Source organism: Poecilia reticulata, chromosome 7 (genome assembly GCF_904066995.2).
Source record: "Poecilia reticulata chromosome 7, P_reticulata-male-v2, whole genome shotgun sequence".
NCBI lineage: Eukaryota > Metazoa > Chordata > Actinopteri > Cyprinodontiformes > Poeciliidae > Poecilia > Poecilia reticulata.
The window spans coordinates 17,061,763-17,077,302 of NC_088836.1; the positions used below are offsets into that span (position 1 = coordinate 17,061,763).

Sequence of the window (15,540 nt, forward strand, 5' to 3'; positions counted from 1 at the left end):
CTTGTTACATAAAGCCTGTGGCACTCTGGGTCATAATGAGTCTTTTGTTGTGGCGTATCTGAAAGAAAGAGTCCCCCAGCTCACACTGTGGCCCACATCAAATCCATTCACCGAGCCTCACACTGGGAGAGACCACAGGCAACTCGAGAGCTAAAATACTCACACTGTGTACCTCTGTCCAGGGTCATTGTGTTCCACTTTGTACTCTAGTGTCTAGCTATGGGTGGGCAATATGAACAAATACCATAGTTTAATATTACAAACCCAAACTATTCATAATATGTTTGGTAATCTGAAAACAAAATCCTTGGTACAAAATATTTTACTTGATAGTAGGAGTGGGCAATATAAACTTAAAGATTTATCCTGACATCCTGTGGTACTATTGTGACAACGATAAAAATAGTGATAAGAACGAGTTATTCTTTCATTTTTAGATAACTGCATGACTATTGACAGGACTCATAGCTCCACAAACTTAAATACTGCTCTTGACAAGCATTCCCTTTTGTAATCCATCATACGTGAGAAACCTTGATCAATATTTTATCTTAACCTTAGGACTTCTTCAGCGAAAATGAAATCAGATTAAGAGACAAGAACCTGGGAATGCCCATGTCTAACCGGGTAGTTCAAAAGCTGCAGAAAAAAACAAAAGCTTGAGGCAAGAGCGGCAAAGGACAACTAGCAAACTAGAAAAAAGGCAGACACAGAAGACGTTACAAGGACGAGGAAAGAAAAATTATACACAGTTAGACAACCTCAAGCCAATGGAAAGATTTTGGATGTTTGCTAAAGGGTCAATGGATAAAGTAAAGAAATTAAAGCCACTCATCCTGTCACTGCATAGATGAAAACATTTATGCGTTTTGATGTAGGTAACAGAATCAGTTTGCTGACCTTTCTTAGGGCAAATGGCATCATATTGATTTAAGGCAAGATGCTGAAATACCTGAACCACTATCCATACATATGCTGTGTATCTTTGCTTATCCTTGGAGAGGGCAACAGGTGGGCGACATCCTGTCCAAGCCGCCAGTCCATCTCAGGGCAACATGGAGACAAGCTGACAGTACTTGAGGCCAATTTAAAGAAGTGAGTCAACATGCAAAAACTAAATCTGACAGAACAAATAATGCATTTTAAAACAACGTTGGGCAGCTGCAACTCATATGCCTCTATAATATCACAGAGAGGGTTGGGACATCATCCAAGGAGAGCCAGACCTGGATGGAGAGTATATTCCAACAAGGATCACACTTCTTTACTGACCTGTCAAAATTTACTCTAGGTCATTGGAAAAGAGGGGCTTCAATTGATCGCCATACTTAACCAACTTAACTCATTTTAGTTCCTCAACGTATTTAGCATTTCTTTCCTTTGCTGTCAGTAACTGAAGGCAAAAAACTGAACAAAATCCCAAATGTAACAACAGATTATTCAATCATGTTAAAGTCTGCATGGCATTCCTTGCTTTCTCCTCTGTTTAGAAGCTAGTGCAGACATGCCTTTTCCGTTTTCAGGCTTCCTGAAGGGAGCTTACACATTTCATGGAGTGTTTTATCACATTACCTCATTTCTACTTCAAGCATGAATCAAAAGGCAAATCTCTATTTGGCTGCCACTCAGACTAGATTATAAGGCGAGTCATCAGTTCATCTGGGGGTGAGAAGTTTTTCTGGTTTTTGTTGTCTTGGGGGCAGGCGAGGGAGAGAAAAATAAATTAGCGACAGATGGATGTTCTCTAAACAAGTTGAAAATAATATCTAAAGGCTCGCGCTGATATTTTGCTAAATGTCTCAACAAGTAGACATTTGGAAACAACATGCTTTTAGCAGCCGTCAACAAGGCACTGGCATGTTTGAGGTTGTATATGTTGGCACCCTTCTTCTTAGAAACAGTATCGGTGAAATTAATTTTTTTAGCTTCCTGTAATGTAATTAGAAGTTTCGTCAGAATGATCATCAAGATGACAAAATTGGTTTTGGAACGGATGAAGTTGACTAACATTAAGCTTTTGAAATGGCCGCGCATTTTCAGCTTTATTGAAAATGTGTAGACTTTGCTTAAAAGACAAATAAGTCGCAGGAAAACGACTGATTTAAATTTACTTCAGCATTTTTGAAAGAAAAAGGGGTCATAGCTACGTGAAAACTATGCCTGGGTGTTATTAAAGGCAATGTAAGGTGTGTGGTTCATCTGCAACTTGCTGAAGGACAGTTATGTTATTTTTAACTTCTGCATTACAGAACATTTTCACTAAATTCAATCTTGTGTGAAATTGTTTGAGGTTGTATATGTTGGCACCCTAAGTTAAAGAAGATGCCAGACATCTGCTTTAACTTAGAAGATGTCTGGCATCTTCTAAGTTAAAGAAAAGAGTGTGGCTATAAAATGTTTCAAGTATCTTGAGTTGTAGACAGGAAAGCACACCAACAGTGTGCGTACTTACTGGGAACCGTTTAAAGGCTTCGTAATCAAAAAGGGGTCAAAGTAACCATTTGTAAACATGCAGGGCGGCAGCTTGAGTAATGAGCAAACAGTGACCACATTCAGTCCCAAACAGTGAAAGCACCAATAACAAAAAACTAAACAAATAAAGTTTGGACTTTCCCAAACAAATGGTAGCTTAAATTATGGACCAAATGTAATGCTCAAGTTTTTTCCCCGTTAAGAAGTACACAATTACTCGTAAACTGTAGTATCTCTTCCCTTCGTGATGCCTAATGACTGGCAATAAAATATGTCTTATCAAGCAAGACAGCTCTGCTAACAGCACCCAATAAACTAATTCAGGTCGAGACCTACTTGTGAATAAAGTTGATAATATCTGTCTGTGCACAGGTAGCTTCAAAATCCTTAAGTCATAGTTGGTGAGAGTGCACACACAAGCCTGCATGAGGCCTCTGCAATAATCAAAGATCTACTGAAAAGACAGACGGAGAAAATCATCAATGCAAAATAAAACGCTTAAGAGTGCCACCATGACCTGATTTTTCAGTTTCTGGTGTGTCAGTAACAGCTCACAAGAAAGATACTATCTATAAGGAACCCAGAAAGAAAAAAAACCCACACTGCTGTCAGTTAAAACCACATAAACTGAAACAGACCTTGGAAATACAAGCACTGTATTAACCACATTAATGTTTTCACTATAAGATTTTCAAAGATATAAAGTCAAAGAGGACAATTTAGTGTTTCACTGGATCGAGTGGTTTACCTTAAATGATTTGAATGACAGTGGTTCTCCACTAATTTTATTACAGCGACCAGAATAGTCCTTTATTTAAGCTCTGGCTGCCAACAGAACACAGAATACAAATTTGACTTTGTGGATAAATGAAAATGATGAAAATAGTAAAATAACGTCAGAATGTGACGTTCCAAGGAAAACCACCTGGGTTTTTATATTTAATTTGAACAACAAAAATAAAGAAAAATATCATCTTGAATGCGATATTTGAAAGATTTTTAAAGTCTTGGCTTAGATCTGGACCAAGACTCAATCTACACCTTGTCTTTAGGCCACACTAAGTTTGAGCTCAACTAACCAGGACAGAAAAAACCTTAACGCAGGACAACACACAGCAATTCCACCAGTCCATAATAATAATTTTGATTATTTTTAATCAAAAGTAAAATAAACAGACAAAAAGATGTACCGGTAACCATAATGAGATATTTCCTCATAACGCTAGTCAGTGGCTTTCTGAATCTTCCAACTTAATCAAATGGACCTCTGAACATAAGGTCTGAGAAGCTCGGCTGCATCTAAACCTCGGTACCAACACCAACCACAAAGCCCGATTTATTTTAGCCGTAATTTTAACCAGCCTTGTCAACAACATTGGCAGAATTACTTCAGAATAACAACAAAGTGCGCTTTCAGAAATCAGCGGCCAGGTATACTTGCACAGCCCAACAGTTTGTACAAGCCAACACTACGGTGCCTGTAAAAGAGTTTCCCCAAAATAAGGCAGGCTCACAAACAGCCGCCCGGCTGACACACATTGCCTGTGTGTGAGCAAGGACATCACAGCGTGACTGTTGCTCTGTGCGCACATGACTGTGCATGCAGGCACCGACAAGCATACGAACATTTAAAGGGTTAACCATTGTCCTTTGCTGGAAACCAGCTGGACTCATCGCCTCGGGGACAAGCAGTGCAAGCTGGGACTTGATGACTTCATCGCTGCTGTGCAAAACGCTTTGACAGCGATGACCACTGTGCGACAACACATGCACCTACTCTTTACGGTCTTATCAGCCAAACGGTGCTCAGCTTCTGCTATTCAGGCCTAAACTAATAACACTTCGATGTTCTGATTAATTGGCTCTAAAGGCTCCACTCTGTGTTCATGATTAACTCAGTCATTATTTAAGCAAGGTGGTCCCATGGGAGATTTTTTTTTTCTTCATGGGCGTGCTGAGGACAGAAGGAACAAGGAAGGGACAATAAAGTATAAAAATAAAAACATTAAGAAGCACATGTGAAGATGAAAAAGTCAATTGATAACCCCATTAAATCAAAAGCTTCTAAATAACAGCAAACAAAAAATACTCAACTCTGTAATAATTAGCAACAGGTGACAGAAGCGAGGATTAATGCGTCAGACTTACTAGAACAGATGACCTGATTCAGGGTCGGAGTTGTTATTTAAGGACTTGTAGAAGTGTCCTTGGTTTGTTTTCTAATTATTTATTTTTTCCTAGAAGAGAACAAGTTTGTATGTCTGAAATCTAAAACGTTCTCTGTCAGTAATTCCCACAAGACCACCTTGCTGAAAACAAAGGAATCCTCTAACGACATTAAACATTTGTGACTCAATCAGCTGAAACAAAATAATACTGCATGGATTATTTCATTCTTTTTGTGTTTCTAAATAATAATACAACATCTTATGGGAGTGCTTCTTCAGCTGTGTCTGGGTGTTTGCATCCGGCAGGATCAAGGATGCCAGCAGCATGGCTGAGCTGCTTTATGAAGTTATTTTTTCCCCACACAAAAAAATTAAAAAATAAAAATAAAAATCACCTGTGATATCAAAAATCAGAAAACTTTATTTAACTGAGATTAAGATTGAGAGGAGTTTAAATGTAGATCCACATCCACCAGTACTTGTTTTATTCCTGTGCTGAAACAGTCCCCTGCACAACTATTCACATCTCGACAAATTACTTAGGAGGGCTAAATACAAATGCCTGTGACACTTTTTAGATTAACTTTATGCATTTTTTTAAAACCAATGCCATAATCGAGGATCTCTGGTTGCTAAGGAGGGTAATGTGAGAGTGTTTTTTACCTCTGCAGTGAGGTCCCTCATCCCAGCCATCCGAACAATCAGAAACTCCATCACACAGTTTGCTCATATGGATGCAGACATCCAGGTCCAAGCAGCTGTGTTCATTGACTGGACACTGGTTCGGCCTGTTGTGTGAGCCTGGAAGACAAGCAAAACATCTGAATATTAGGACAGGAGTTTTTTTTTTTTTTTTTTTTTTTTTTTTTAAATCGCTCTTCTATAGTTTTCGTTTCGATTATTTGCAAATCTCAGAAATGAAATAGCACGAGAAAAGAGGAGTGGTGAAAATGAATAACCTCAGCCAGTCAAAGAACATCTTCACAAAGCCGGTTTTTCTAGCGCCTTCGCTTTTCTGAGGCAGGTTTTATGGCCTTAACAACAAAAGACAGTAGCCATCAATGAACAGCGGATGCAACAGCTTCTTTATTGTCCCAGAACCCAGAACAGGGCTGTTCTACCTGACACTGAAAGATCAAATCGTCACAGAATAATGAAGATCTGTGGGTTGTTGTTTTGTTTTTTTCTAACCGTCTGACTGATGAAGAACTGAATGTTCCCAGCATGTTTCAGACACAGAGCGAGATCATGCAGCCACTGTGTATACCGCTTTTAACGCAACGCAAATAATCAGCGTGAGCAATCCTGAACATGTGATCGTTTGCATGAAAAAAATGCAACATCAAAAACAGGTTTTTCTCGTCAAACACATGAAACATCTGAATATAAAGAAGATGCAGTCTCCTTTGCTCTCTCACCCTCCCACTCTTCTCTCTCTCTCTCTCACTCTCTCTCTATTCAGCCCACACTGCAAACAGTTTGCTTTTGCTGTTTTCTTCTTTCTCCTCCTCCTCCTCCTCCTCAATTTTCCCCCCCTTTATAACATCTGCTGACCCATTTTAGAGAAACACTTGGAGGAAAGAAAATAAAGTTCAACTCCTTCTACAGGAAATGATATGCAGAGTTCTAAGATGCATACGTCTCAAGCTGTACAGATTTACATGTCCCCCATCGCTAAACTCTCTGATCTTGAACTTATTCAGCTATCACAGTGAAAATGTGGCTCCCTCTAACCCTCATTTCTGGTTACACGAGAATTAAGTTTATAATAAACCAAAATATGTGTTCCTACAGTAACGAACCAAACAGATTTATTTTATTGTTTTTTTTTGCCATTTTGACACATCTACAAGCTTCACATCAGAAAAAGATATTCTAATATTAGATAAAGATAACCTGAGTAAATAAAATATCAATGTTTTAAATGACTGGCAATTAGTTTTTCACATCACTATGTAGATGTTTGGACAACTCTTCAATGCAGTATTGACTTAATTCAGTCACATTTGAGGGTTTTGTCACCATGAATGTCTTGATCAAGGTCAAATCACAGCATATCAGTTGGATTTATGTTTAGATTCTTATATACTTTTGAGCCTTTCAAAGGTGCTCTCTGCTTCAGACCACCAACCTGCTGCTTAGTCCAAGTGTGCTTGAGCTTAAGATCATAAGCTGATGTCCAGACATTCTCCTTCTGGATTTTGTGACAGAATTTAAGATCTCAGTCGTACAGACAGTTTGGCAGCACAGCATCCCCAGACTATCGCATTACCGCAGAAGATCTTTTTCTGAAATGCAGCTGTAGCAAAAAACACACTTCAAAGAAGTTTAACTTTTGTCTCATCAGTCTATTGAATTTTAATCCAAAACGTCTTGAGGACAATCTCCATGCTGTATTTGGGCAGCTGTGAGTTTCGCCATTGACTTTCGCTGGATGAGTTGTTGATGTATGCAGCGTAATTCTGGTAGGCCCAGTAACTCCAAACATTAATATTATTACAAGAAATGAGAAAGAATGAGAAATTGTGTTTTCAGGCCGACACTATCCTCTGTATTCATAGTTACCTCACAGACCACAAATGCTAACTGTTACAATGATTGTTTTTAACTTCATTGTTAAAAATGAAGTTTTTAACATCATCCTGTGATGATTGCATCACAGGAATCTGTGAAAAATGCATCATACTGGAAGAGAGAATGAACTTCTAATACATCTGGATTATGGAAGAAATGGGATGTTAGCATATTAGCAGCCCTCCTACAGCCTGTGCCTCTAAGCCAACCTTATTTACATTCAATAAAGTGCCAACACGGGGATTTTTACATAAACGGCAAATGCTAAGAAAAAACTAAATCCTGCCAAGGGTTTAGCATCTGTCAACAGTTTTGAGGGAAGTATATTAAGATAAATGAGACTGAAAGTCATCCAAGAGACATTAGCTGAAAGAATTAGTGTCTCTCCCAGCTTTAAAATGTGTAAGCTTATTTCACAAACTGGGATGTGTTGAGCACTGAATGTTCTAACAGCTCATTCTTTTACACCGAATCAGGGATTAAGGTTCCTCCTACGTGGAGACGCTGAAAAATAACTTAATATCGATGCCACAACAAGAGCTGCTCATTAACAGACTCCTGTGTTTCTATAGGGCATCTGAGAAGAAGGACAACAAAATTTCTCAGCTCAGCATGTTTACATTTTGTACCATGCTGTATCTCCAAAGAGCTTTTACTTTTAAAAGTCTTTATTCTAATCGTCCTCCAGATCATGAGGAGCATTCAAAGAACGATATGTTGCAAAAAAGGGATAAACATTATGTCATGAAATGACTTGACTAAACTATAAAGTAAGCACTTCAACTTCTCCAGCTGCAATGCTGAGCTTTTCTGATAAGTAAATACAACCAACTTAAGCTACAGCAGGTCACATCAATCGCAATAGTTTGTTGTGAATACGGTTATCAATTTAAGACCAACTAAATTTGGTAGAAATGAGGTGTTTAAAAATGAAGTCAAAGGAAGTACAAGGAGATTAAGGAGAAAACTGTCTCAAGCAAATCTATTGTTCATTCTGGCTGCAAGAGAGCAAAACATGAAGCGGATAACAGGAAGGCTGAACATAATATAGCAAATTTGCTATAACCCCTGTCTCTACCACTCCAGTCCCAGGTAGCCTCTCACGAGCCGCCTCTGGCTGACAGTCGTCTCTGGGCTGGAGGTTTTAAATTTTCTCTAGTTTTGTACACAAACCCACCAGTAGATGGGAAAGTTTGAAATATCAGAACTTATTCAGCAAATGTGTTTCCATCACACCGTTTTTGCATTAACGCTTTTTTTTTTTACCATCACTCAAATTTTATTATGTGGACATGAGGCAAAGTGGAAGCAGTTTTTCTTTAAATGTTTTCTTTCAACACCTCCAGCTTTGTATCCGACCATCCCCCGCCCTTCAGGACTCATATACTTATGCAATGGCCTTAAATTTAGAGCCCCTGTCGATCCTTTGTCTGGACTTTAAAAAGCCTGTGTTTCCTTCTGCTCTAGGGTTCCATGGCAGCCCCTGACTGACTCCAATACAGTCTGCTGTCAGCTCCGATTATTATGTTATTCATTCTGACAGCCGGGCCCGTCCACTGACCAACTCTCAGCACTCTGGAATCACATTATACAACAGACTCCACAACAAGCCCAATGGCTGTGCCAAAAAACAGAAAAAGGAAGCAGTGGTACACAGCCAACTAGATGGTGCAATACACTCTGCTACAATATAAAACATATCAATTATTATGTTGCAAGAATTATAAATAACTTTACTTGCAAATAGTGGTATGTAATCTGAGACAAATCCATTACAATAGCCATTTACACATTTAAAGCTGTATTGCAAATAGATATCTGAGGCTAACAGTATGTTCAGTGAATAGATGCAACAATGAAAGTGGCCACCAAGCTGAATTGGCTTTCATGTGTGAGGTGGGGCACATCCCATGCAGCATGCCACTTTGACCAAAGACAGAGCTGTTTGCACACACTGAAGTGGAAGGGAAGCACAACTGAGCACGCAAATGTTACTGACAGTGAATCCGATAAATCCGATAGCTTTGAAAATGGCAGCAAAAACTTTTTAAGATTTCCCACAGAAGATGGTTATTTCAGGGTCATCCATGCAACGTCACACACATATGAATGAATATTCTGCTCATTCTTATTTGCATTACAGTTTTACGTCAGTCAGATTAGATGGACACCGCTTTGGCTCTAAGTCCACCACACGGTTTGCAGGACACATCGGATGTGGGTTCCTGGAGCTTTCTTTCAACAATGGCTTCTTCTTGCCACTATTCCATAAAGGCTAGATTTGTGCAGTGCATCAGTTATAGCTGCCCGATTGACATGTCGTTCCTCATGAGTTATAGTTCTTCAGCTCCCTCAGAGCTACTACCAATCTCTTGGCTGTTTCTTAGATAGATGATCTCCTTGCACGGCCTGTCAGTTTAGGTGGATGGCCATATTTTGCAAGGTTTGCAGTTTTGCCATCATCCCTTTCAACTTTTGGATGATAGGTTTTGTGATGAATGGATTTTACTTGGAGGTACAAGACAAAGGAAGCAAAATACAGATGCACATGACATATTTTAGATTTTCTGTTCCACTTTTTGGGCGAGTCCATAACATAAAATCCAAAGAAGAATATGTTACAACCACATTCTTTAACCTGACAAAAAGTGATCAAGTTCACAGGATAGTATGAACAGTTTCAGGAACGGTGATAAAAGTTACCAAGTAAAAGACAGTTAGGAAAACATCATCCCTGCCGATAAGAGGATGAGATATGAGGAAGATGGACACGAGGTCAGTTTTTCATGTGTGGTTTAGGGAAGGAACACAAAGGGAAACTGGAGGGAAGAAAAGATGGAAAGAAAGAGACAGGGTGTGGAGGAGACAGCAGAGGAGGAGAAGTGGTGCCTGCATGGCGTGAGAAAGTCCTGTGTTTGTGGTGTGTTATAGGCTGGTGAAGCTGAGGAAGGCTCAGGGCCACAGACCGGAGGGATTTACGGGGCTTTGCTTCTTCCTCTGTGGAGGCAGCAGCTGATGCACTGCCTCTCCAGCCCCTCGTGCCTCCGCATGGTTTCCCCTGCAACTGCATCACTGATTCAAGTCATGAAAAGACCCCGATACAACCACCACCCGTCCTGTAAAATACCTTCTTTACAGAAGGAGGATCTAAGTCTAACAAAGCCAATTCCATTTTCTTCTCAGCCCAAATGCTAACCTGCTCATTTTTCTGTTTTTCCTCCTTTCCCCATCACTCCACGTCTCCACAACAATCTAAAACCCAGCAGTCGCTTCGACTCCATCGTCCAGGAGCTGTGGCTCAGGCATGCCAGTCACAGGGAGTGGGACCCGACTGCGGAGGGACATCAAGGGCATGTGATGGACAGATAATCTAGTTGAGAGGCCCCCAGCCTCCTGCAGAGACCTCTTTAGCAGTTCAGTCCCAGGACACAGCATGTCCCGAGTGTGTGTGGGCCAATTGTACCAGCTACATGTCTGGGAGTGTTTTTCAGGAAACGATTCTGCTAAAGCAATGACGTAGATAAACTCCTGAAATTAGATTTTAAAATGTACATTTAGAAGTCAGTGTCTGGTTCCAACAAATCAACACGCATTTGAAATATATGTGCTACAGATTAAGCTGCTGTTGCACTAAATGACCTTAGTCTCACTGGCCTGGGGTAACGCAGTTTCGTTATGAAGCTGCATTCCAAGAAATATCCACTCAAAATTACTTTCCAGCACAAGTAAGAACAGATTTATGTGTGTGTGCGTGTGCACATGGGTGTGTGTGTGTGTGTGTGTGTATGTGTGCGTGTGTGTGTGCGTGTGTGTGGGTGTATGCGTGTGCGTGTGTGTGTGTGTTTATGTATAAGAAGAAGAATCAGCTGTTTACGAGTTTGAGAAGACAAGACTTCAGTTCCACCTTGCTCACAGCAAAGTCATTTTAAATACAAATATATAAGGGAAATAGAAATAAGAGCATATTTGATAGTAGATGTATACATACATACAGGTGTTTGTTTTGCTTTTTATGAGAGATATGGTTGCATTACTGCCAGAATGCATGGGAGAGAGACAACATGGGGAAATTAAATGTTTGTGTGGTAGCTGTTGTTTTACTGTTGGCAAATAGTGCTCTGTAGCTCCAACCTAAAACATAAAAGTGTAAACAGTTTGTGTCCAGGATGTGTAGGGTCTGCAGAAGGGTCTGCTGAACTTTTTCTGACCTTAGACCCATTCAAGTTGTGGATATAGAAGGAGTATCATCCCTAAAGCTCCTCTCTGCAGACATAATTATTTGTTGCAGTCTCTGCTGGGCCTTTTTCCAAACAGTTGGAGGACTGTCTCACGCATGATTCTATCAGCCTCTTTATTGTACAAGTATTTATACATAAATAAATGGAGACAAACAGCTGTAAAAAATCCCACATACAATTTAATTGCATATTATTTGCTGCAACGCTTGTATTACACCCCATTTTGATTCATTTAAGGTCTGATCTCCAGCTTGGGCCAACTAACTTGAAAAAAATTATGAATTGATCTGATCTGATCTAGTAAAATAACTCTAAACAAGCTCTTGCTTCTTGGAGTCAGAACTCAAAACTCTCCTGCTTAAGATAAGAAGACAATTTAATTACATTACTCATTTTAATTATGCATGTTGCTATTTTTTTGTTGACAAAAAACACATGGATACTTGAAATGTTAAGTTTTCAGAATGGGTACAGAGCTTCCCTCTAGCGGTTACAAAATGACACATAGTTGGTAGGAAATGTCCTGCAGCAGACATCTCATTTCTGTGTTAGGAAAAAGTCAGAGGTGAAACAACCAGAACCTGTTACTAATGTTAAAACGCAAAGGGATAAATTGCTCTGCACCTGATGGCTCCTCATAAGTACTGTTATTTACAGCTGGTATCTACCATCAGTTACAGCATTTTCTCTGCAAATGGACAGAGATTACACTGCAAGCAGAAAGAAGGGAAGTGTATTTGCATGACTGAGATCCATTTCCACCACTGCTTTGTAGTCCCTTTTAAATGCTAAATCAGGGCTAAAAAAAAAAGAAGAAAAGTCCAATAAGGAATTAGGCCCAGACAATTGTTGCGTAAGGTGTTTTTGATGTTGAAAGAGATTCCTCAGTGGCAAGCAGTCCTCAAGATGGAGAAAGTGCTTACATGCAAAGGCTGATTCAAACATCTGCTCCTATTCTCTGGCTCGACCACAATGAATGTGGTTTATGCAAGAATCATAATTGCACACAGACTCACTCGACATAAAAACAGAAGGAGTTTGTCTATTTTTATAGGGACTGCTCTGGGGAGAAATATGAGCAGAAATCTCAGTTTTGACACGACATTCTTGAACCGGATGGCTAAGACGGCTTAAAATTGAAGCTATTGCCTTCAACATTTTCAAATTACTTCCGTCGATATTTTTTGAAAGAAATGCTGCCTCGGTTATTTTACATATTAACAAAGGAATGAAGAAGCTAAATACTGAAAATATTGGAAACACCCCAATCTTTTAGAGTCCTAATATTAAAAAAAGTATGGTTTGAGCTTTGTCTACTTAAAGCCATGCATGCAGTGCTAAAGGATTTTATACTAAACTCTGAATGTTTTTACCAGTCAGTGTTATGCTTGTAAAAAGAGTAAGGTGATCGCTATTGGCGCTTAAGTGAGAACCCTGACTGCTGGGCTCTGGTAGAGAAGAAAGAGTTTAGCACAACCAGCCTGATTGGATTGCAATAGTTTCGAAAAGCATGCATTTGTTTTCTCTGATGTGGCTGACTCCTTAGACACTAGACAAGAGAAGCTGGAGACGAATTCAAAATAAACAAACTGCTAATCTGTTAAATGACTTTCCAACAAAAATAGCAATCAGTCTAATTATGTGGCACAACCTCAGAGAACTTAAGCTTCCAGACACGGAGATGACTCTTTGAAGTCTAAGCTGAGATTCACCGCTGGAAAGAGAAAGGAGATCAAGGTGACTTTAAACATGGCTAGCTGTTGGTGCCAGATGTGCTGCTGGTTTATGCATTTCAGAAACTGCTGGTCAACTGGGATTTTCATGCACCAGCATATCTCAAGTTTGCAAAGAATGGTCAGAAAATGAGCAAATATCTAGCGAATAGTAAGTAAATGAATGAAATGCACAATTCAGAGGTCAGGAGAATGACTCAACTGGCTCAAGAAGAAAGAAAGCCATCAGCAGCTGAAAGAACCACTCAAGAATGTGGAATACCATCTCACAACAGGTTGAGCCTTGCAGCATATGGGCCAAAGCAGATGAGGTTGTTGCTGGGAACCTTTCCTGAAAGCTAAAAACAAGGAACTAAGGCAGAAATGTACATATTCACCAACATTGGACAATAAGAGGCTGGAAACAAAAGTTTCTTAGTTTGATGAATCTTGATCTCAGCTGCAACATAAGATGGTACAGTCCCACTAAAGAGTAAGAAAGCGCAAGAAAACACTGAACAAAGTTTTGCAAGTAAAAAAAAAGACTCGTTGTTCAACAATGAACAAAATGTCGGCTGACTAATTCTTTGTGGGAGCAATTAAATTACAATCAACACTTAAACCTGTACTAACCTGCAAAAGACAATAAGAAAAGCAATGCTTTTAGTTCTGTAAGGCAATAAGGAAGACAAGCTGATTTAGAGAGCGGAGACGTTCCAGAGAGTTGCAGCTGAAAAAGCAAGATTATCTTAGAATAAGAGAAAGCGACTGCATTCATGTTTCTCTTCTAGTCCTCCCAATCATCAAAAGCACTTTTCACATTATTAAGTCGCACTCACCTATTCAGATTTGACATTCACTCATGACTTCTTAGACTACACACCTCCACCTGCTAAAATGCACTCCTCTCTATCTGTCACACTGAAGCTGACATGCCGGTGAAAGCAGGAGAGGAAGACAGGGTTCAGTTACCTTTTCAGACAGTTTGACACATAAAATGAACCACAGACGTTTGGACTGACAGACGCCGTTCTTTCTTCTGAACTACTACTGCTCCGAGACTGAAAGGTTTTCTTAGGTTTAAATAATGGAAAAGGACCGACGGGGATGGTCATGAGAAGAAAAGAAAAGAGAAAAGAAAATCACTAATCACGTTACCAGACTTAGCAGGCCGACCTGCTAAAATGTCCCTCCCTCATGCCTCTCCAAAAAGAAGAGGATATAAATGTCATAGTCGGCAGCAACCATGTCCATTAATTTTCTGACCTGATGATTGAAATTAGTTAATGGCCTCCTTAGCATGTTATGCTCAGAAGAGGCTGGTTAAACAGTCATCAATTTAAACTGACTGTTTTCTAAAGGACCACAAATGAAAAGACACTAATCAGGTCTGCTAAAACAGAAAGAAAAACAGAAGCAGTGATCCCCAACTCTGATTGTCAGGGGTCAATTTCAGCTGTTTTCCAGTTTTATCAGGCCTGAAGAAAATGAATGGGACATCAACAGGCCTCTGCAAAAAATAATAAAAAAAAGGATGGAAGCCGACGAGTCGGGCGGCTCTTTATAAACATATAATTGTGATGTTATTGCTAACTTACAATATCAGTTATGATTCACCCACATTTACCACTATCTATCTTTACCATTATTGCAATGTCCACATCACTTTCCACTTTTTACTTTAAGCTGGGTCATCTCACCATGTACTTGGAAGTTCACAACACCTCACTGACGGAAAATTTGTGACTTAATTGGCATATTAATAAAATCAACAAGTATTAAAGGGCATATACTTAGAAGAAAAGGAATGCTCACAAAATGCACAACTTCACTCATTAAGTCCAAAAAACATACACAAATGTCAATGAACCCTGGGATGAAAGTTCTCTGGAGAAACGTACCACTAGAAATAACATTGCTCCCATCTGATAATGTTGAGCAATCATTAAACTGAAACATTTTCATTTTTATTTCATCGTCAGCAGTTAGTGGTTTGATTACAAGAATATAATTGACAGAGGTATCAAAATACATTTTACTGCTGTAGCAGAAAACATAGTTGTAGTAACAGTTTTCTTTGTCCAACTGGGGGTAAAAAAAAACAGTTCTGCACTCATTATTTTGTTTTTGGCATTCAGCTTCAAGAAAATTTCCATCCTTTAGGTTTTTGTTCCAACATGTACCAAACCACAGTTTAATTCCGTGTGTTAATGTTGTCAGAGAACCAAGTGGTGCCTACTACTATAATTATGACATTATCTCCAATTCAAGTTAATTGCTATATACGGCCAAAAACAGTTTTCTGATACATAAAGACACAAAAGAAAAAGGATTTCATTTTCTTTCCTCCTTTTATTCTGTTTTATTTGCGGAGTC

The 15,540-nt window shown here is 39.3% G+C and overlaps 1 protein-coding gene across 2 annotated transcripts in view; it reads right to left on the bottom strand.

The window, feature by feature from the left end:
• Positions 1-15,540, bottom strand: part of lrp1ab (low density lipoprotein receptor-related protein 1Ab) — a 101,208-nt gene that overhangs the window by 66,119 nt on the left and 19,549 nt on the right. For both annotated transcript variants that reach the window (XM_008413699.3, XM_017305706.2), the window contains exon 3: positions 5,304-5,441. In XM_008413699.3, the coding sequence (XP_008411921.2) occupies positions 5,304-5,441 (138 nt within the window). The remainder of the gene's footprint in view (positions 1-5,303; positions 5,442-15,540) is intronic.